Source organism: Punica granatum, chromosome 6 (genome assembly GCF_007655135.1).
Source record: "Punica granatum isolate Tunisia-2019 chromosome 6, ASM765513v2, whole genome shotgun sequence".
Lineage (NCBI taxonomy): Eukaryota > Viridiplantae > Streptophyta > Magnoliopsida > Myrtales > Lythraceae > Punica > Punica granatum.
This window is the reverse complement of record NC_045132.1, coordinates 786,963-810,616: the sequence shown is the minus strand read 5'-3', so window position 1 is coordinate 810,616 and position 23,654 is coordinate 786,963. Positions and strand designations below refer to the sequence as shown.

At 39.6% G+C, this 23,654-nt stretch overlaps 2 protein-coding genes, 1 long non-coding RNA gene and 1 pseudogene across 3 annotated transcripts; 1 reads left to right on the top strand and 3 right to left on the bottom strand.

Annotated features, from left to right (window-relative positions):
* Positions 1–2,476: 2,476 nt before the first annotated feature.
* On the bottom strand, positions 2,477–3,414 carry LOC116211724. Its single transcript, XR_004157728.1, has 3 exons — positions 3,243–3,414; positions 3,025–3,087; positions 2,477–2,810 (listed from the first exon to the last, which is right to left on the bottom strand). It is a non-coding gene; the product is annotated as an uncharacterized LOC116211724 (long non-coding RNA).
* A 4,696-nt stretch (positions 3,415–8,110) lies between these two features.
* Positions 8,111–11,031, top strand: LOC116211457 (BTB/POZ domain-containing protein At2g13690-like). Its single transcript, XM_031545847.1, has 2 exons — positions 8,111–9,021; positions 9,865–11,031. Exons 1-2 carry the CDS (start codon positions 8,218–8,220, stop codon positions 10,780–10,782), a joined length of 1,722 nt encoding a protein of 573 aa, XP_031401707.1. The 5' UTR covers positions 8,111–8,217; the 3' UTR covers positions 10,783–11,031.
* Positions 11,032–14,062: 3,031 nt separating this feature from the next.
* Positions 14,063–14,794, bottom strand: LOC116210956 (potassium transporter 7-like). Its single transcript, XM_031545121.1, has 2 exons — positions 14,778–14,794; positions 14,063–14,624 (listed from the first exon to the last, which is right to left on the bottom strand). Exons 1-2 carry the CDS (start codon positions 14,792–14,794, stop codon positions 14,063–14,065), a joined length of 579 nt encoding a protein of 192 aa, XP_031400981.1.
* A 150-nt stretch (positions 14,795–14,944) lies between these two features.
* Positions 14,945–16,368, bottom strand: LOC116210955 (annotated as a pseudogene).
* Between the last annotated feature and the right edge of the window lie 7,286 nt (positions 16,369–23,654).

Below are 23,654 nucleotides of genomic sequence, written 5' to 3'. Positions count from 1 at the left end.
AGAAAGCCCATTAAGCAGGTCCGTAGGGCATTGTTGGGCAGGCCGAGGAAGATGACAGGAACTTCTAAACCCTGGAGGGAACGGCCCACTTCCTCTATTTCATGTGCGCGCATCCTAGAAAATGCCGGGGTAAACGGTCCGGATCCGTTTGGTCAGGCGAATGCAGAAAACTGCAACCTTCAACGCCATGCTCGCCCGGGCAGACGGGTCGTGAAGGGACACAAACCTTGACGGGCTTCGAGAACTACCACTCAGTACTACGGGTTTGGACTCCGGCGGGCACATCATCCTCGTCAAGACACGGGCGTTGGAGGCACCATGACCCTAAAACCTGAAAACTAAACACGAATTTTATTCATATAATCTTTTTTTGGTCCAACATTATATATATTCATAGTTTAATTAATAATCTCCAAATCAGTGTTTGCTGGGATTTGGATTTCAAATTTCCCTAGTTTTGGTTTCGAATTGTCTATCTAATATATATATAGAATCTATATCTTTCCTCTTAGGTCCCTTACTATCTGCCTCATTCCCCTTATTAGGTTAAACTTTATAGAGCAAAGGGACTGTAGCACACTAGGGAAATAAAAAGTTTACTATAGATCCAAACGCTATAATACACGATGAAATAAAGCTTGGATTTCCTGCTGGAAAAATCTACATCAGACAGCCTTCGAAAGCAGATCAATCTCACGGGACTCCCGGCCCCTCGGAGCGAGTGGTTTCTGCAGTGATTTATATCTCGTTCCTCTTCCTATATATTTTGTTCTTCTGGATTGACGATATATTCTGTACGAAAGTGGCAGCTTTGTAAACTGCCAGTGCTTTGTTAGACGTACGTTTAGAAAAGATATCGGTCTCCTCCGAACATATCTCTGATTATTTTCAGCATGATAGACTACTGCAGAAGCATTACGGTCTTCCACAAATTACGGTCTTTGGCATCGAAACGAAAGGAGATATCAAGCTTGTGCAGTTCTCTGCTGAACTGGCCTTACTATCCACTCCTATCGTGTATTACTATCCACTTATCGTGTATATTAATCTACTATCTATGGAAGGATCTGTGCGTGCTATGACCATCCAATTTATTATTTCCAATCGAATTAGCAAAAATGAAATGAATTAAAAAATGTATATCGTATCTGTTGGTAGTTTTTCCGCCTCACCTCCGGCTTCCGGCTTCGATCAGTTTATGCCTTGGCAGCTTCCAGTTAATATACGCCACTAAGCCTGACCCTGCCAAAGCTCCTTCATGAAGTTATAATAACCTGTCGGTGATCTGCAGGAAATTAATTAACAAGACATCATGACTGTATATATCCTTCTAATTTTCTGTTACTACTTTACTAGTCGACGGCTTTGCCTTGACACTCCCACGTAGAGCAAACATGTCAACACCTCCCTATTGTTAGTTGAAATCCAGTAGACTTTGATTTCATTTTTCCATGGCTAAATTCTCTAATTAAGTACAGACGCGCCTCGAGAACCGAAATGGGAAGCACAAAGTTGCAGGAAGCACGAGTCATGGCTAACTTCTCTATCTAGAAGTCACAACATACATATCGATGCGGAGAAAGACATTTTTGGTCCTATAAGTTTAGTTTTCGAACAATTTTGATCCTCTAAATTTTAAAAGTGCCGAATTAGTCATATACATTTGATTCGTAAGACAATTTTGGTCCGTTTCGTGATTTATAGAACCAAAACTGTCTTTCTTTTTCAAAACTTATAGGATCACATTTTAATTAAAAATCAATTTATAGAATCAAAAGTGTCTTTATCAAAATTTATATGACCAAAATTATCTTATGGAACAAACATATAAGACTGATTTGGTAGTTTTAAATCTTATATGACCAAAATTGATTGAATGTCAAATTTATACGACTAAAAATATATTTTTCCTATATCGATGTGCCCCAAGCAACAAAGAGGAATTACAGGGGTGCAGGAAGAGAAATAGTATTGTTGTAGTCGCTCGAAGGAAAGGCATACTGCGTCGAGATTTAATCAAAACACGAGAATGACGGGCTGAATACACGATTCAACAAGGTCCGGGTGCTAGCTCCCTACTGCTCCGAAAATCCTATTCATAGATCATGCAAAGATATCAAATTAGCAATAACACATGGATAACGTAGGATCTAAGATTCTGATCTATGTCATTTATGGCACGTAAAATGTGAACTTCAAAGTGTGCTTATGATTATTAAAATATAATGTAACGTAATGGTGCATGCTCTCGTCTATTGACTTAGAGATCGCAAGTTTGATATCTAGTGAGACTACTCTTATCTCTTTATTAGTTATTTAAAATTTATTTTTCATTAATTGTATTAGGTTACGTGCCTCATTTATAACAAAAAAAAAAGAAAAAAAAAGGTGTATTTATGATTATTTCCCACTTCGGCCGATTAACATGGTCCAGAGATGGATAATGCGTATGACAAATACCCAGTATACATACGCAGACATTGAAGAGACTCTATCGAATAAATAAAAGGCTGTACTTCCCAAGAAAAAACAGAAGAAAATTAAGAAGCTGTATGAAACATTAGAGACATGCCCATTTATTGTGTACATCAACTACTGATCAAGTTCATATATACATATATACACGGCTCGTAAATCCTTCGATGCCTATATCATGCAGTAATGCTGTTCCCAGCTAGTTAAAATGGGGCCGTCACCACATCTCTTCCCGACCACCGCTGTCGTCTCTCGAAACAACCATCTCCCCCCTCCTCATCGTCTTCTGTCGAGTCCACCGACAGTGTTGCACAGTCGGCAACCGATTCCAGTCCCTATACAGTGTCAAAGGAAGAACCCTAACATAAGCTTTTAACGACGGATTATCATATCTCCTCATCTATATATATGTACATATATAAATGCCTCGGGAGTAGGCATTCATTACTGGAAACAGTACCTAGTGCAGGACAAGGAGCAACCAGTCGATATGCATGATCGCTCAAATGCAGATAGGACTTCGAGTTTTAAGTATCAAAAATTACTTACCGCTGTGAAAATACTCAATGCGTCTTCAACGCTCCTAGTGTTTACCACGTAAAGTGCAGCTTCCTGCCACAAACAAACAATATATTCTTCAAGAATAATTCAAACCGACAACACAGAAAACCTCTTAACACAAAAGAAGACATTAGGTTTGAACCGATAATATGGTCATGCATAGTCATCCGACCAGACTATATACATATATATTACATCATACATACTCTCGCATGATGAATTTGACTGAAGTCGAGTGTTCTCGGTTCATTCTCAATGGATGACGTCCTCCCAATTCTCGTCACGGATTTTCTTCCATGGTTGGCCCTTGCTACTGTCTAAGGTATAAGTTTACGAAGCATGCATATATAGTTGATTTTTTTTTTTTGGGTTTGAATAGTTGATGATGAATACGAGAGAAATGAGAGTTCAGTACAACTACGTAAAAGAGCAACGGCGTCGTTCACATATACACACGCCGTGACGATCTGGTGCAACGCGGGTGGTAACGTGGACAATTGGACAGTCAGCTACTCTTCTACGTGGCACGTTCCCCTTCGTCTGGATTGACACGTGTCCGGTAGTGATATCCTCGTCATGGTTGTTGCCAGAAATGGAAAGTGGGCGGCCTTCGCGGCTGCATCGTTGCGTGTCACTGTGGTGGGGGGGGGGGGGGGGGGTGGGGGGTCCCAAACCCAATCAGCAAGTGCCACGTCTTCCTTTCTTATATATATATATATTTATTATCGGGTGGGAGTACAGCATTTTCGTTTCTTTGCCAATCTCACTTTACGTCTTTCTGTTTTGTTGTGCTTCTTTTTTTTTTTTCCTTTTCCTTTTCCTTTTACTACACATTTCTATCTATCTGTCGTCTTGATATGATGAAGAATGAAGATGCCGATTTTACGTTGTTCACGACAAATTTGAATAATAAATTTTAAAAGTAGACAATTAGTTGAGAATTCTATCTATGACTTTTCGAAATTCAAGATGTCCAAATTTATTTGTTTGTAGTTCTAAAATGATATTTCTAAATAAAGAGATTGAGACTAATCTTCACTATTAACGAACATCCAATGTATTTGGCAATACATCTGATACATCTGGGATGCTTTTTTATTCTAGGCTAACTTACAATATCTTGTCAACTAGGGTGATAGCCCGTACTAAGCACGGTCATTAATGATGTTATTATTAAGATTTTTTTTATTATGGCATTTAAGCTAATATAGGATAGTTAATGGGGAAAAATTATGTGAGATTAATCATTTTTAAATTAATAGGATAATTAATGTTCCGTAGTCGCTGAAAATTAAATTGAAGCAATTAATGAAACTAGTAATCATTCTTTTTAATAATGTCAGAGTTAGCATATACTTGGTAAGCAACAAAAAAAAACATCTTGTAATTTATGGGAATAATTTGAAATTTATACATTACTTAACTTTCAACTAAGTAAATGTGACAAAATCAATTAAAGTTTATTATTTTTAGTAGAACATATAGAAAAAAATGTAAGTATGGTTAATATAGAATCCATATGTATTCATACTACCCTAAATCCTAAAAGACTATGTCATAATAGATCCGAACATTTGCTTGAAAGGGTAGAATGGGGTACTTACTATACGAGAAAATCACTCACTTGATCGAGTATGCTATCAATCAATTTTACAATGAAATTCATGAAAATTAATTTGTTGTAAAACTTATAAAAAATAAACATGCATATTAATATTATTTACTTCATCGTTAAGTAAACGTATATATTAATATATTATTTTATAATATTATTATTTACTTCAGCGTTAAACAACGTATTTATTATTGTATTACTTTATAATTTTATTATTTACTTATCAGACAAAATAATAATGTGAACGCACTTATTGTTTTTGTTCATTTATTCATTGAAAATCGAATAAAATATATTATAAGTAAAATAAATTTATTAAAAATATAATAAAAAATAAAACGAAAACGAATCGCATTTGCGAGAGTACGGAATTCGAATCGTATTCTCCCCAACATACTCCAAAAACAATCAAGTTTTATATATACGACGTGACATCAAATAAAATCAAGAGAACTATGAAATATATAAACAATTTTTTTTTGTTGAAAGTGAAGCATATACGAACTAGTTTTTTGCCCGTGCGCTATAGGGATTATTTTTTCCTTTTTTTTGTTTATGAGTTTTATTTAAGTTATAAAGTTTTACAGTTACTAATATTGCTTGCTAATAAATCTTGGAATCGCAGTAATTATGAAAAGGTTAATTTGATTTTTTTTTCCTTAAAAAAATGCATTAATTTCTATGATGCTTAAGTGGAACTAGAACCAAAAAACTCCGTCTAACCCTCTCCTTTTCAAATTACCTATTATTTTTAAAACGTAAACAAAAGACTCAATTTATTTAAGAGTCTTTACTATTTTCATTTTTACACAGCTTTCATCATGTCTTCTTTCTATATGCGAGGATGTTTTCGGTGTTAAAGATATGTCATATGAATTCTCTTAATCTCTTTAATATTAATGAATATATGAATTATATTATAAAAAATAGCTAATTCTAAAGGTGATTTTTTTTAGATTTACTTATTTTTATAGTAAATCTGTAGAATTACATAAATTGAAAAATTAAAAATTCAAATAAATAAAAATATAGATTTTTTTGTATATCTAAACAAGTATGTGATCACATGTGTATCGGTAATTACTAAAACCAATTTACCAAAATATATATTTTACTTATTGCACGTGAACCAAGTTAATATGTGTATATAATTATTGTTTTATTTTGCTGATGTGAATTAACATATATATATTTATTATATTTTTATGTATGTATATTGGTTTATATGACATGAATTTATCAGATTAACCATATATTTATTTGTATGAATTTACAGAGTTTTTCTTTTAAATTCTCAAGTGTATCTAACATAAAAAATATCATTTCTAACCCTAGTATTATATATATGCGTTTACCCTTTTAATTCTACTAGGTCGAAAACCCACACTTCACAACAGGATATTTATTTTTTGGTATTAATTTTTATTATTTATCAAACATAATTTCATTTTATTTACGATCATATATATTATCATTTTATTACGAAAGACAAATATTACAAGGGCTCATGATTATAGAGTGGCAGAATTATTAATTTAACAACTTATTATTGGAAGTTACTCCTAACCCCAAGTGGCATCACTTTTTGTAAGGTTAACCTATCTTTTAATGATAATCACTTTTTTCTTTCTTCGTAATAATAATTACATAATAATGTCATCGAGGTGGCAAAAAGTTCGGCTATATATATACTTTGGGCCACCAACAAACTATACTTGAGCTATTACTTATTCATTTGTATTATATATACATTATTATATATGGGAAAAAGATATTTTTTATCGTGTAAGTTTAGCGTTCGGTTAATTTTGATCCTCTAAGTTTTAAGAGTGTCAATTAGTTCTATAGGTTTGCTTCGTAAGGTAATTTTTGTTCATTTTGTGAGTTATAGGACCCCAAAATATATTTTTCAAAACGTATAGGACCGAAATTATTTATAGAACAAACGTATATGACTGATTTGGCTAGTTTTTAAATATATATGATCAAAATTGACTGGTTGTCAAATTTTTGTTCAAAATTGACTGGTTGTATATTTTTCAAAACTTATAGGACCGAAATTATTTTATAGAACAAACGTATATGACTGATTTGGTAGTTTTAAATCTTATATGATCAAAATTGACTGGTTGTCAAATTTATATGAACAAAAATATTTTTTTCCGATTTTATATTGTATCATGCTATATAAATGTGTGTATTCATTCACATTACATATATGTGTCGATTCCCCCTTTGATTTAATCGCAGAAAGAACAATTATGCAGCTTGCGGATCAGAGTTGGATATGCTTAAAGTTACCTCGATAAATTTTGTCAATTATAATTTATAAGGGGATGAACAAAGGCGAAAAATTCAATGACCTCGCGACAAAAATCTCAAAGCTCCGGCATTAAACATTAATAAGCAAGGAATATCCCCGTTCCCGTTCCCGTTCCCATTCCCATTCCTTAGAACTATGTATACGGGTTCTTTAGATTAAACTGCTCAATATTTTTTGCTTGATGATGAGTTCATCCCATTGTTAATAAATCCCAATTTGTAATATTTAATTGAAAGCTAGCTGATTCCTCGAAGATCTGCACGGAATCCTGTGTGTAATAAGTAATAATAAATGAAACAGTTGTAATAATGATTCTTAGCTCGACAAGCTAATATATGGATGATTGAACTAACTCTTGGTGCCATCTATTCCCTAATGATATAAAATTATATACTAAATAAATGCCATGATTATTTTTTTTGTAGCTTTCTAAATATGTGATTGTGCTTATTATGAGAAAAAATATGCATAGGACCATGCCGTCGAGGGGAAATCATAGTCTTTTTTAATCGGACTTCATTCTCTTAAGTTATCGGGATGATTGTATCAACACTAATGAAGTGATGGGACACCATATTGATTAAAGATCTCGACTAAAAGAGACCATACAAATTTTCCACAAAGAAGAACCTTTGCACTGATGGTGATAATTGAATGTTGCATAAAATTCATCAATGCCATCTACATTGTCCATCATCATCAGTCAAAGGTATCTGCCCCACCCCCCCCTTTTCCTTTCATCTTTGATCAATGTCAGTGGCTAAAGAAAAGAAGCGAGAGAAAAAAAAAGGCAACAATAGATAAATTTCAATTTGCCCCCCGGAATTTCGATTCAAATGTATCCCCCTCCCAAAAAAGAAAAAATTGTAAAGTCATGTTGGTATTGCATTAGTGAAGCCATCTTAAATTACCCCAAATATTCTGACATCATCTGCTCCGGATGGAATCTTATCTTTCCTGCACATAGTATTTGTTTTGGGCCAAATAGACAGAAGACTCAGTCTTTAAGGGGCAAACTGAGACAATCTAAACTATAGGGTGCATCTTGAGATGGTAGAGAAGTTTCAGGGAGCAAACTGAAATTAACTAACACCCCTCAGTTTCTTCACCCAAAGCAAACTAACACTCCAAAAACACTTTCACTTCTCTCTCTTTATATCTCCCCCTGCCCCCCGAGTCGGGTCGGGTCTACTGAGTAGCGACTCGCCGGCTAACTTGGCTCTTTGTTCTGCTCCCCCTCCACATGGGCTCCACCTCCGCCGTATGCCGGCGGTCGCGCAGCTCCCACCGCCGCGGCTCGTGGTGTTGCTCCTTTACGGTCCCGCCTTCAAGCCCCGAAGCCATAACGCTCTCCCAGAAGTCACATACCACTAAGAGCCTCCACCACCACGGCAACGGCAAAGGTAACGGCGGCGTTAAGCCCGAGAAGCCCCGCGACTCATTCTCCAAGCTCAGCTTCACTAACTCTATCCCCAACTCACCGCAGAGCTCCAAATCCGGCCTCGGCCTCGTCGGCCGGATCGACCCTCGCCGGATCTTGTCTCCCGGGAGAGTCTCCCCAATCGACCCAGATTCGGCTACGGAGGCCTACCCTGACCCTAATTTGGCCATCCCGTCTCGGTCCGGGAGCTTCCGGTCCCAGTCAGAGAGGTTCTCGATGACCCAGCTGCATGCAGAGAGCTTCCGGGACCTACCTGAGAGCCCTCCAGCCGTGCCTGAGGATCTGCCCGAGCCGGCCAGTTTGGGACCCAACAAAGGCTTTGATGTGAGGCTCAATCTGAGGTCGAAGAAGGCGGGCGGGGGAAGCTTGGTTCTGGAGCTCAGCTCGGAGGTCCTCTGCTCGAACTCTGAGGTCTTTGCGGGCCTCGTCGCGAAGTACAAGAAGGGTTCTTCCGGCAGGGAGTCATCTTCGAGCGTGTGCCGAATAGAAGTCCCCGACGTGGAGAATTTGGGGGTTTTCAGGGAGACGATTGAGCTAATGTTCGAAGATGATATTGCCAAGAGCCTCATGAAGATTGGTGTCTATCGGTGCATTGATGTACTCGAGGTTAGCAATTTGTCATTCGACTTCCTTTTCGCAATGTCAGGAGGCAATATATAAGCTGATCCACAATCTTGATTTTGCTCTAATCTGTCATCAATACAATATCCTGTTTTGTGGTGAAATTAGATCTTTCCGCCCGGTTGACTTGCGTCCAGTGTTCACGTGAAAGCTTTGGAGGGGAAAGAAAGGATTTTTTTGTAGGAAATTTTCCAAGAATTGCCTAAATATGGATAAAAGATCATTGATTTAGATGTTCCAACTTAGGCCGTAGGATGTTACATATACGAGCTCGAGTTGCGGTTAAAGTGAAGATTGAAATTGTGACTTTATGAAGGGAAAGTTCTTTATTATGTGAAAGGAAAGATTATGCCCGGTAATCGGGTAGGATGAATTTAGTATTATGGAAGAAAAATGTCTACTTGGGAAGACTATCTCGATTATGTGAAAAGTGATGGTTCCACGTCATTCATGGTTAACATTGTCTTGAAACAGAGATTTGTTAATGAATTCAGTTGTTTTTCAATGATTAGTACAGAGTGTAAAGAATGGCCTCGTTGTGTTGTGGAGTGTAAAGAATGTGCCTACATTGAGTGGAATGGGAATTGTGCTCTCAGCTAAAGCTAATTGTCCTCGAGAATTGTGACCTCAGAGACCTCCTGTTAAGCTGAGTTCTCTGTTCTGATGCCATCAAAGCGGGATCTTAGTATATGAATATGAGTCTCTTCTCTGTCTTCACTTAAAGGGATGTTAGTCGATGATTATGATTCTCATCACATCTCTCTTCGTTTAGCTGTGAATTTTCTTGCTCTCTAGGCTGAATATTGATGCTGAAATGACCTTTGTTAGGTATCGGTGAGCATATTGTTCACGCGAGGGGTGGCATCCTGTTTGAAGTACATTGAGGCTATTCCGTGGACTGAGGAAGAAGAGGAGAAACTCCGGGGCCTGTTTACTCGGGTCAAGTTTGATGAAGCTACGATCAATGATATCATGTATAGACTCTGTAATGTTGAAGCAGATTGTGAACAAAACCTAGCGAAACAACTTGTGTGTTCCATCACTTCCTGCACTGACCAGAATGCTCGGAACGAACTCAAGTCCCTCGTGAAGGGCCTCCTCTCGAAGAGCTCAGTCTATGAGAAGGACAACTCTGACCTAAACAAGGAGGAAATTTACGGAGTCTGTCGCTCCTGTCTCGCTTCCCTAGTCACCCTTTTTAATGAGGCCTCGGGTAACATCAAGAGCGAAGAGGGCAAGCCTCTCATAGAAAGAATCTCGAGAGAAGTTGATAACATCAACTGGCTGCTCGAGATACTCCTCGATCGGCAAATGGCTGAGGATTTCGTCTCGATATGGGCGGATGAAGAAGCGCTGGCAAAGCTCCATGAGGTTGCTTCACCAATGGTGCGCTACGAGCTCAGCCGGGTCTCAGCGGTCCTGTTCATTGCAATGGGGACGAGGAAGCTTCAATGCGGGCTCGAGGCAAGGTCAGGAATCTTCCATTTATGGTTCAGGCCGATACTATCGGACTTTGGATGGCTGCAGAGGTGCCAAAAGGGGCTCGAGATGAAGTTGCTCGAGGAAGCTATGGGTCAGGTTTTGCTCACTCTCCCTCTGAAGCAGCAGTATGGGATGTTCATGGAGTGGTTCAGGTGCTTCTCTAAGCAAGGATCCGAATGCCCGAACCTCAGCAAGCCGTTCCAAATCTGGTGGAGAAGATCATTCCTTAGGGGCTCCGAGACACATTCGATTGAGTGTAGGTGAGGGGTTTGGAATTAAATGTACGGAATGCGAATGAAATCAAATGACACTTATATTCTACTAGAGAGGATTGGGAGATTGATGGTTAATAATCGGGTGAGGTACGTTGGACTTATGTAGAATCCGTGAATTGAATTGTAGTTAGATGTAGGTGGCAATGTAATTTTCTTCGGTTTGTCTATCTCTGTTGTGGCTGTGTGAATATTCCAGTTTCTGGACAGAAGAGATCATGAGGTCGCTGATTCCAGCTAAGATGGCATCCCGCCATTCTTCAAAGTTTGGATTGCTTCGAAATTCTGGTTCTGATTTTAACATATCGCGAACCGGAGGAAGCAAATAAGCTATGTTACTCCCAATGAATCTGTGAATAATATTGGCGGAGACCTAAGTGGGTATGTATACCTCATATATATAGTCAAGAAAGATACAACAACGATGTCCCAATATATGGTGAGCTATACAAAGTAAGAGTATTCTTGAGGTACCGAAATATATTCTAATACACTCCCTCAATTTGTTGGGGGCGCGGCCACGGATAGATTGCGACAATGAGATTGGAATAGGGACACCGATAAGTTTTTAGTTAAGATATCAGCCAACTGATTTGATGTTGGTACATAACGGACAAGAAGATTTCCATGTTGGAGCCGCTCACGAACAAAGTGATAGTCCATCGCTATATGCTTGGAGTGTTGATGTTGAATTGGATTAGTCGCGAGGTAAGTTGCACTTTTATTGTCATAACAAGCAATGATGGGACTCTGAGAGTGATGACTAATGTCTTGAATGATTTGACGAAGCCAAACGTCTCTGCTACAACATAAGTTAAGGCACGATATTCAGCCTCGATTGAGCTTTTAGACACAGTAGGCTGTTTCTTGGAATGTCAAGAAATGAGATTTGGTCCAACAAACACAGCATAGCATGTAGTCAATCTTCTGGTGTTCGGGCAGCCAGCTTAATCGGCATCTGTGTAGGCTGTAATCTGGAGATTAGAGGACCGTCGCAAGGTAAGCCCATGTGAGATTGTGCCAAATACATAATGCAGAATTCTCTTCGCAGCCTGCAAGTGAGCTATCTGTGGTACATGCATAATCAAATTGACAGCAAAGCATATGTCAGATCTAGTAATTCTTAATTACTATAAAGCACCGACCATGCTTCTAGATTCAGTAGAGTCAGCTAACAACTCACCATCTGTCAATGACAAATTACTAAGGGATGGTAATGGTGTCTTAATTGTAGCCGAGTTTTCAAGTCTAAAATTAGCAAAGACATTTAAGATGTATTTTTGCTGGAATAGGAAGATGGTATATGAGGAATGCTTGACTTGGACCTCGAGAAAAAAAAAATGCAAAGGACCTAGATCCTTCATTGCAAATTCATCAGAGAGAATTCTAGTAAATCGATCTAAGAGGGAAGTGGAGCTCCCAGTAAGATTAATATCATCAACATAGAGCAGTAACAAGATTGTATGATGGGCATTAACATTACTATAGATAAAGAGTGAGGAATCAAGGGGGCCAGAAACAAACCGAAGAGAGTGAAGGAATGAACTGAAGCGAGTGAACCATGCTCTGGGAGCCTGTTTTAGATCATACAAAGATTTATGAAGACAACATATATGGTTAGGAAATAAAGGATGAGTGAAGCTAGGAGGCTGACTCATGTAGACTTCCTCTGCAAGTGACCGTGTAAGAATGGATTTTTTTACTTCTAATTGACGAATATCCAAAGAGGAGGGTGAGCAAGTGAAAGAACTAGACGAATGGTAGAAGGTTTTACCACGGGACTGATGGTCCCATGATAATCGATACCCGGTTGTTGACGAAATCCTTAAGCAATTAGGCGAGCTTTATATCAATCGATACTTTCATCAGCCACATACTTGATTCGAAACTTCCAAAGCCAATCACATTGGCTTGAGGAGGCGAAGGAACCAGACTCCATGTCCCATTTTGAAGGAGAACATTAAACTCTTTGGCCATTGCGTTTCACCAATTAGGATCTTTGATGGCCTGCAAATAACATGTAGGTTCCATGACTGTAGTAGGGGATGTGGTTAGAAAAGAGAATTTTTGATTTGATTTTATGATTCTCGATTTTCCACGTGTGACCATGGGATGTTGATATTGCAATATAGGCTGAACAATGTTTTCGGCTGTGGAGTAGGAAGGGGGGGCTGGACTGGGCTGAGAGGTAGCAGCCGGGCTAGGCAGTGGACATGGGTTGTGGACTGATTGAGTTGCGAACTGGGCGGTGACTGGGCGGCGAACTGGACAGATGGCCTGGGTTTGGTAGCGGAAATGAGAGGTTGATTGATCCGCTGAGTGTGGGCTAATGGTAGTGGTGGGCTGAGATAGGGATTGAGGGTTTTGGGCTGATCTGGCAACCGTTGACAGAGGGGGCACCTGTGGAATGGACACCGGAAAAGAAATTGGGCGTCCAATGGGTTTGTCCGGAGTCACGACAGCATTAGGTTTTGCAAATGGAAAATAAGACTCATTAAACCGAACACGACGAGAAACATAAATATGGTTTTTATGGACATCAAGATAACGATAACCCTTGTTTTTGCTTGCATAACTAATAAATACACAAAACATAGATCGAACTTCAAGTTTGCTCAAAGCATAAGGCGTGAGATTGAGATAGCAAGCACACCCAAACGTACGTAGAAATCCATAATCCGGTGTTTTGCCACCCAATTTTTCAAAATGAGAAAATTTTTGTGGAACCAAGGAAGAAGTATATTTATTGTAAGACTACTGCAAGTGAGACATCAACTCAAAACCGTTGCGGGAGATGACTTTGAATAAGAAATGTTCGGACCATATCAAGGATATGACGGTGCTTCCTCTCTACCACGCCATTTTGTTGCGGAGTGTGATGACACGACATGCAAAAAGTGATTACCGACTTATTGAATAAATCCCGAAATTTAGAATTGTCAAACTCCAAACCATCATCACATTAGAATATTTTGATTTTCTTGTCAAGTAGATTTTCCATTTGTATTTTAAAAATTTGGAAATTATCAAAAACTTCCAATTTGAATTTTAATGGAAATAACCAGGTGAATCGGGAAAAATCATCGATAAAGATAACGTAATATTTGAATCCCAAATGAGACGCATTTGGAGGTGAATTAACTCCAAAGGAAATTGTGCACCATGATTCACAGGGGAAAAAGGTAACCAAGAAGATTTATCCATATTACAAGAGTCACATAAATCTTTATTGAAGGAAAGCATTGTACTTAACTTTCTAGACTTGAGGACTTTCAAAACCGACTTATTTGTGTGCCTGAGACGCTATGCCAGATCACGGAAGGTTGTGTGTGGGGCACACTAAGATTAGCGGTCCCCCTTCTGCAGTTCTTCCTCAGGAATGCATAGAAGTAATTTATGACCACCTTCTTTATGAACCCCGAGTCCTTTCTCGAACTAATGTCACCGTGACCAAGGAGATAGACAACCTCGGACTCCTTGGCCTTGCAAATGAAGGATAGCTCCCTCTCAAGACTGTGCTCAGCATCAGAGCTCGAGTCTTCTGCAGGAGGAGCGGGTCTTATCTCTTCAGATGCGCCGGCCTCGGATATTGAGTTAGTATTAGTTTCCATGTACTCTGAGAGGACCGGGACCCCAAGAGAGTACATCCTACCGTTAGCAGCTATCACAACCTTTGAAAAAGTGGACTCTTCCTCAGAATCATTATCATCTTCATTCCCATCACTCTCCAGTGACCGCTCCTGGGCTTCCAGGCGAATAAACTTTTCCAGGCTTTCAATCAGCAGCTGCTCGAAGACCAGGTGGTTCTCTTTCTGAACATCCTTATATTCATACCTATAAAATTGCGAGGACAAATACACTTGATTATACTAAAAGATACCACTCTAGTACTATTTTGCCAAGGAATAGCAAATTCAGAAGCGGCAAAAAGAACCAGTTACCTGGCAAACTTTATACCTTCAGGATGATCATCACAGCAACAATCACGAGCCACGAGAGGCCATATATCTACATTCAAATTTGAACAAGAAGAACGGTCAGAAATTTTCGATGCAGTATGTATTACTTTGTTACAGTTTGCAAACTTGAAAAGTCAGGGGAGTGTCACTTGATTCAACTTCAAGAATGTCAATACAGAGGCAGAAGGTATGAACTCACAAGCTCTTGCTCCCTTGGGAGACGTGGTGATGATAGACGATACCATGCCGGTAAACGAAGAACCGGAGAGCGAGAATGACCTCCCAGAACCGTCCTAACCACCCAGTGTACTGCAGGTGCTCTTGCTCTTCATCCCACCATGACTCCCAGCTCTTAGTCGCCGGAACACCAATACCACCTCAGCTACTAATTCATTTTGTCCAGTCATCTCAGTCGTCCCCTATCTTCTGCCACTCAAATCCTGAAGGATTGAAGAGGAAAGGAGCAAACAACCAAGATACGACCAAGAACCACATGGACATCGTGAGGAGCATATAGGCGGTTCCTGTTGCTACCGAGCCATAAATCTGGTAAACTAATCAGCAGAACCATGAGCCCTACTCCCTTCACAAAATGACTCCTGGAATATATCCTATAGTTCTCAGCAAACTTCTCATGCCGAACCACGAAACCACGTCCAGCGGTTCTGCACTTGGCTACACCCTGAAGGATGGTCCTCCCGAAGCAGTGGGCTTTGGTTCCGAGCGAGAAAGTGAAAAACACAGCTGCAAGCTGCAGCTGCATGATTATGATGTCTCCTAGGGCTGTCCTGACTCCTCTCTCGAGCCCTATCTCCATGACCATTGGTAAGGCCATGAGAAGCTCGAGCTGAACCACAGACTGAGAAGCCATGGCAGCCTTCAGAGGATCATTCCCCCCAGTCCTTGCGACTTTAATGATGGACTTCTCCAATCCACTCAGTGAGAGGTAAAGCCTCCCGTACAAATAAGCGTAGAGGACGAGGACGACCAACTGCGCATAATGGAAAAGAGAACAAGGATTGGCTTAAATTGTCTTCAAAATAAAGTGCAAGAAAGCGAAAGGCTGAGGGATGGACATGAAATGGAAAAAGGAAAACTTACCATTGCACTGACATAAAATCCCACTGTTGTAAAGTAACAAGACAACATGCGGAAAAAATCGAAGCGATGACCCAAGCGGTAGAGATCCCTGCTGAGAGTCTGTTCACCATTCCCACGGGCAACTTTTGCTTCAAAAAGGGATATTTGGTTAAAGCCCAACGTCTCTGCCCTCTCCAACTTGAATATATTCATGATGAGTAATGTTTCCGCTTCTCAATGTAGAATTGAAGCCTACCGAGAGGTAGAGATGATATAATTGATTAGTAAAATGTAGTCTTTGCTGCTTCTGCAGTTTGCAAGGTACATGTTTCGATGTTCTTACCTTCAAAAATTTCCTCACTGAGATTGATGCCACGAGAAGCCTTGCTGATGCCTCCACGAGTAATGTGGAAGATTCTGTCAAATACATCCGGGTGACCATAAGGGAACCGTACCCTGATGTCAAAGAACTCAACTTGGTTAAGCAAAAAATTTGGCTCTCGAAGAGCTATCTGTACAATTTCATATCGAGTTTTCATTTTGGTATATTGTCAAGCTTTCTATTTTATAATTCTGCTAGCATGATTTACTTCGGCAATTTCAAAATGGTGTACCACATACCCGCTTAACTATACCACATTATTTGTCAGTTTTGCTTTCAGATTAGCTCATGTCTTTTCTTCCTTTTTTATTTTTTATTTTTTTATTATACTACATTAAGCTAATTACTTTATTAGATTGTAGCTTAAGTTTGAGAAGCCTGAACATCAGCTAGATAGTAGTATCCATACCTATTCCAGGTTTTGTAGACTATTTGTTGCCAACCTATACTTATTTTTATCCTTCCCCTTAAGAAGATTGGTCTATGTTTATTGCCTAATTGACATCCACTCTGATTCTATCGTGCAAAATCTGCCATTTATGTTCAAACTTTGTTTCTCAAAATGCGAGATTTGTTATCTGTTAGCAGACGTGGACAATTGTCATATGTCAAGTAATAATGCCTGAGAGAATGAGGAAGGTTCTTTTAGTTTGGATAGTTGCTTAGGGCCCGATGAGTATTGCGCATGACCTGAATTCAGCGGGCATACTATTTAGCATTAGCTTCATGATTCTTGCTAGAGTTTCATATTCTTTGGAAATGTACTTATTTCAACCAGGCTTTTCATTTCCACAACATATGATCGGGAACCTCGTCTCTAGTGTCACCTGGTACAGGGCGCTCTCTCATGGACGGTGAGTGCTATTGTAATTGCAATACTTTTCTAGATATTCTGTTGATCCTACAGACTCATGGTCACCTGAGTCAAAGCCTCAAAGGAGTGAGCACCTACATAGGAATATTATGGGTCTGGATCTCTCTAAACAGCTGCTCTAGCAGCTTTCCGCCAATGCATATCGTGACTAGCAAACTTAGCCCAAGCAGATTGTTTTCTGTTTTGTGGCACATGCTCTGACCTTGAAAAAATCTGCGGTCATTTCAGTCTTTGGGGTAATGAATTTCAATTTATTTTCTGTAACTTGGGTTAATTACTGACTTATAGATAAACAGATTACCTCCAACAATTTGTGGAGCCATTTGCGTTCTCCAAGGAGGGAAAAGAAATGAAAAAAATGAAAATCGACTATACCCCAAATGAAAGATTTCCTCCTTAAACAAGATCATTACTTAGATATATTTGTTGATCATATTCATTTTTTCTCTTCATCTAATCTTCAATGGTCAGCAAGCATCTATTAAGAAGTTAGACGCCAACAATTGCGAGAAACCTGAATCTGTTTTTTATAGTGCAGGTCTTACCACACTCCATTCTTGCATGGTGATCCTTTTCTTTTTCTAAATATCCTAAGTAAATTTGCGATTTCTACAAGTTAATACAGAGTTCTTCGGATCATTTGTTCATTGAAGCTGTCACTACTTTCGAGACTTTTAAGCATTGACAAGTGCAAAGTATAGACTAATTTTCTTCTTAAAAAAAAAAAGCTCAGAAATCTTCGAGAAATGAATCTGCTGTGCACCAAAGAAAGTGGCACAAAATCAAGAGACGAAATAGCACAGTGGTACACCTCTCGCCTAGTAATCAAGAGGTATCAAGTTTGATAGTCGGTGGAACTAACTGTACCCCTTTATTAGATATTTAGGATTTATATTTCAATATACTAAGCCCATGGATATTCCTTGTAATCGAAAAAAAAAAAGTGGCACAAAGGGAAAATCGGGAAATCGGCTTGTATTGTGATATCTTTAATCTGAGGGTCTACTACTTGATTGCTTGAAGTAGTTGTTTTGAATCTTTTGATCCATGGATCTTTTTATTTATTTATTATTATTTGATTGAAAGCTCACCTTTTCATAAAAAGGTACTTTATGTTGGCATGTAAACTTGATCTTATCGGTAAATACTTTGAATGGAAGAAGTTTCTAGTGTCATCGAAAAATGATGAGTGCTTTGACTAGTGAAAGTTTCTAGGATCATTGGATAGTGATGAATTAAATGGGAGATGTCATTAATAGAGTAACTAAAATCTTCTTTTGAGATATATAAATATGTAATATAATGAATTATGAAAAGTTAAGACAAAGAAGAATATATCAATTTTGTTTCAACGTCTCCCTCTCCTTTCGTTTCTATTTCTTTTCTATACCATACATAGGGTAACAAAATTGGTATCAGAGCCAAAACAACAATGGCTTTGACCAGTTCTTCTCAATCACAGGTGCCTAGATTAACCAAAGACAACTATGGGATGTGGAGTATCCAAATGGAGGCCCTTTTGGGTTCTCTCGATGTGTGGGACCTTGTGGAGAACGGCTATGCAGAATCAGATACGGACGAGGAGGATGAGAAGAAGCTTAAGCAATTAAAGAAAAGAGAGAAGAAGGCGTTGTTCACCATTTATCAGGGAGTCGATGAAGCCACGTTTGAGTTAATTGCTCCAGCAAAGACGTCGAAAGAGGCTTGGGAGATATTAAAGAAAGCATATGTCGGAGTCGATAAAGTGAGGAAGATTCGCTTGTAGTCCCTGCGAGCTCAGTTTGAAGCACTACAACAAGGGAATTCAGAGACGATCTCGGATTATTTTTCCCGAGTGATTTCCATTGTGCATCAGATGAGAAGAAATGGTGAGGAGTTGAAGGATGTTCGGGTTGTAGAGAAAATCTTGCGTTCTCTAGACCCAAAGTTCGATCATGTAGCTGTGGCAATTGAAGAATCTAAAGATCTGGAGGCGATGACAGTCAATGAGCTGTTGGGATCCCTGCAAGTATATGAAGATAGAATACAAAAGAAGAAAGGAGAGAAGAATACTATGGAGCAAGCGCTGCAGACAAAACTCTCCCTCAAGACTGAATCTTCGAGAGGAGGTCATCAACGAGGAAGAGGAAGAGGCGGAGCCCGAGGCCAAGGCGGTCGAGGTTCTAACTTTGGTGATCAAACCAGCATCCACGGTGATGGAGACGATCGTGATCAGAAAGGGTATGGCCGTGGAAGAGGTGGTGTTCGAGGCCGAGGCCGAGGTCGAGGACGCGATAGAAACACTGGAGGAAGGTACAACAAATCTAAAATCCAGTGTTATGTTTGTAAGAAATTCGGCCATTACTCTTATGACTGCTGGTATAACACCAACAACGGAGGAGAGAAAGCGAATCTTGTCGACAAAGAAGAAGATGATGAAGGGCCAGTGTTGTTGATGTCGTATAATGAGCCAGAACCACTTCAATCAGTCACGTGGTTTCTGGACACGGGAGCCTCCAATCACATGTGTGGAAGAAAGGAATTTTTTGCCAAACTTGACAAAAGGCGGTTGGGTAACATCACTTTTGGTGATCTCTCGAAGAGGCCGATTGAAGGAAAAGGTGATGTAATTTTCGAACTCAACAACGGGAAGTAGCTTTGCATCTCTGATGTTATTACGTTCCCGACATTAAAAGTAATCTGTTGAGTATCGGCCAGTTGTTGGAAAGAGGCTACGATATAAACATGAAGGATTCGGCTCTTAGCATTCGGGATAGGAACGACAAGCTCATTACTCATGTAAGCATGACCAAGAATAGGATGTTTCCGCTGAAGTTAAGTGTTAATGAGGCAAACTGTCTCAAGGTGACAACTCTGGACGCCTTGCCAACTCTTTGGCATCTTCGTTATGGGCATTTGAATTTTGAGGCGTTGAAGCTGCTCGAGAAGAAAAACATGGTGATGGGACTGCCGAAGATCGAAGCCCCACGCAATCTGTGTGAGGTTTGTGTCATTGGAAAGCAGCAGAGGAAACCTTTCCAGAAGTATAAGTCGAGAAGAGCATCCTTGCATCTCGAGCTGGTGCATTCAGATGTTTGCGGACCCATCAAACCCATCTCCATCGGTGGAAATCGATATATTTTGACGTTTACTAATGATTATAGTGGAAAAACATGGGTCTACATGCTGAAGGAGAAGAAAGAAGTTTTCACCAGATTTAAAGAGTTCAAAAGTTTGGTGGAAAAGCAAAGTGGCTGTCAAATAAAATGCTTGCGGACCGATCGAGGAGGCGAATATACATCGCTGGAGTTCGAGAATTTTTGCAAGGAAAACGGGATTGTTCATCAGCTCACGATGCCTCAAACACCACAACAAAATGGTGTTTCAGAGAGGAAAAATAGGACGATTCTAAATATGGTTCGATGCATGTTGAAGGAGAAAAATGTCCCGAAAGAATTTTGGGGAGATGCTGTTGCTTGCTCTGTCTATTTGTTAAATAGGTTTCCAACGAAGCGCATTGGAGACATCACGCTGGAGGAAGCCTGGAGTTCTCGTAAGCGGAAAGTCGATCACCTCAGAATCTTTGGGAGTGTTGCTTATGCAAAGGTGCAGGAAGAGAAGCGGACAAAGCTCGAAGATAAAAGTCAAAAGTGCATTTTCTTGGGTTATGGCGAGAATTCTAGCGGGTACAAGCTGTACAATCCCGTGACTCGCAAGATTGTGATGTCAAGAGACGTTAAGTTCGATGAGGAGCAGACATGGGACTGGAAGATCAACGACCAGCTGAAGCAAATTGCTCTTGATGAAGAGCATGAGCAGAAGAATGAGACACTAGGAGACATCGAAGAAGCCTTGTCACCTCGTCGAGTCGGAATTCAGTCGATAGTGATGGTTCGGGCAGTTCGATTATGAGGAAAACGAAGAGCATTCAAGAGATTTATGACTCCAGTCGAGCAGTCGATGTCAATTTTGATGAGGAGTTCAATAATTTGTGCCTCTTTGCAGGATTCGATCCACTAACATATGAAGAAGCTTCCAAGGAGACAAAGTGGAGGAAGGCAATGGAGGAAGAGATTCATGCTATAAAAAAGAACAATACATGGGAGCTTACTTCACTTCCTCGAGGACACAAAGCTATCGGTGTCAAATGGGTGTTCAAGACAAAAAGAAATGCAAAAGGAGAAGTGGAGAGGCATAAAGCAAGGCTGGTTGTAAAGGGATACAAGCAGAAATACGGGGTTGACTACGAAGAAGTCTTTGCACCAGTAGCCCGACTTGAAACGGTGAGGTTGTTCATCTCTCTAGCAGCCCAAAGGAGATGGAAGATGTACCAGATGGATGTGAAATCAGCATTCTTGAATGGGAATCTCAAAGAAGAGGTATATGTCGAACAACCACCGGGCTTCGTTGTTGCAGGCCAAGCAGAAAAGGTTTATAGATTGAAGAGAGCCCTTTATGGGCTCAAACAAGCCCCGAGAGCTTGGAATTCCAGAATTGATGCGTATTTTATTCGAGAAGGCTTCGTGAAATGTTCGTATGAGTATTCTCTATATGTGAAGGTCAATTCTGGTGGAGATATGTTGCTGGTGTGTTTATATGTAGATGATTTGATTTTCACGGGCAACAGCAGTTTTATGGCTCGAGAGTTTAAGCAGTCCATGGAGAAAGAGTTCGAGATGACAGACTTGGGTCTAATGAGATACTTTTTGGGCATTGAAGTGCAACAAGGTGAAGATGGAGTTTTATTTCACAAGAAAGATATGCGAAGGAGATCTTGAAGAAGTTTTCGATGGAGGACTGTCTGCCCGTGGACACATCGGTGGAGTGCGGCATCAGATTAACGAAGGAAGGAGAAGGAAAGTTGGTGAACCCGACTTATTACAAAAGTCTTGTGGGTTGTCTAAGGTATTTAACATGCACCCGATCTAAAATATTGTTCGGAGTTGGTCTCGTAAGCAGGTTTATGGAGACACCGAAGACTTCCTACTTGAAGGCGGCCAAGAGAATTTTCAGATACGTCAAAGGGACGGTTGATTATGGGCTGTTGTATTCATCTAAAGGAGGTATGGAACTTATCGGCTTTAGTGATAGTGACTGGGCTGGAAGCTGCGATGATCGCAAGAGTACTACCGGGTTCGTGTTTTATCTTGGTGATACTGCATTTACTTGGTCCTCGAAGAAGCAAGCTATTGTTGCTTTATCGACTTGTGAGGCAGAATATATAGCTGCAGCCTCTTGTGTTTGTCATGCTATTTGGCTGAGGAGATTGCTTCAAGAACTAAAGCTGCAGAAAGAAGGCGCAACCAAGATTTATGTGGATAATAAGTCAGCTATTGCTCTGGCCAAGAATCCGGTTCATCATGAGCGTTCGAAGCATATTGATACTCGGTTTCACTTCATAAGGGAATATGTCAAGGCAAAGGAAGTTGAGCTGTTCCATGTGAATTCAAATGACCAGGTTGTTGATATATTGACGGAGGCCCTAAAAGCTAAAATTTTTCAGCAATTAAGGAGACAGCTCGGAGTTAAAGCTCGAGGAGGAACAAGTTTAAGGGGGGAAAATGTTGGCATGTAAACTTGATCTTATCGGTAAATGCTTTGAATGGAAGAAGTTTCTAGTGTCATCGGAAAATGATGAGTGCTTTGACTAGTGAAAGTTTCTAGGGTCATTGGATAGTGATGAATTAAATGGGAGATGTCATTAATAGAGTAACTAGAATCTTCTTTTGAGATATATAAATATGTAATATGATGAATTATGAAAAGTTAAGACAAAGAAGAATATATCAATAAAGTCTCTCTTTGTTTCAACGTCCTCCTCTCCTCTCGTTTCTATTTCTCTTCTATACCATACATAGGGTAACACTTTAGTTACCATCCTTCCCACTTCTTGTTTTCGTTTTTTTCTCTACGTATTTGCAATTTCATTCTAAATCGGTTATTTCATTTCTCTGCTTGAGATGAAACTGTGGTTAAGCCGTGTAGAATTTTGCCTCACTGTTATGAATTTACGCCTTTTCTTATTTGTTCGGTCCCACATTTTGGTTTTCCTCCTTTGTGCTCGTTGTCATTTAGGTATTATAAAGCTGATAAGTGAACTAGAAGAACGAGTTATTGAAGACACTGACACTTAGTGTCACAGAAATTGTATGTCTTTCAAGAGAGTTTTATTTATAAAAAATTATTCCTATTTTTTGGCTTTTGGTGAAAATTTACTAATATAGATATGCTGAATGAACTGTTTTTAACTGTATTTTTTTCTGTTTATTAATGATTGTCAAAATTTATTTCTGTTTTATTTCGCTTGATTCGTGACTTGAATATCTTCATGTGTCTTTTTATTCTAAGCCCTAGTGGGCATGTTTGACGGTGTCCATGTGGTTCTTGGTCGTATCTTGGTTGTTTGCTCCTTTCCTCTTCAATCCTTCGGGATTTGAGTGGCAGAAGATAGTGGACGACTGGGATGACTGGACAAAATGGATTAGTAGCCGAGGTGGTATTGGTGTTCCGGCGACTAAGAGCTGGGAGTCATGGTGGGATGAAGAGCAAGAGCACCTGCAGTACACTGGGTGGTTAGGACGGTTCTGGGA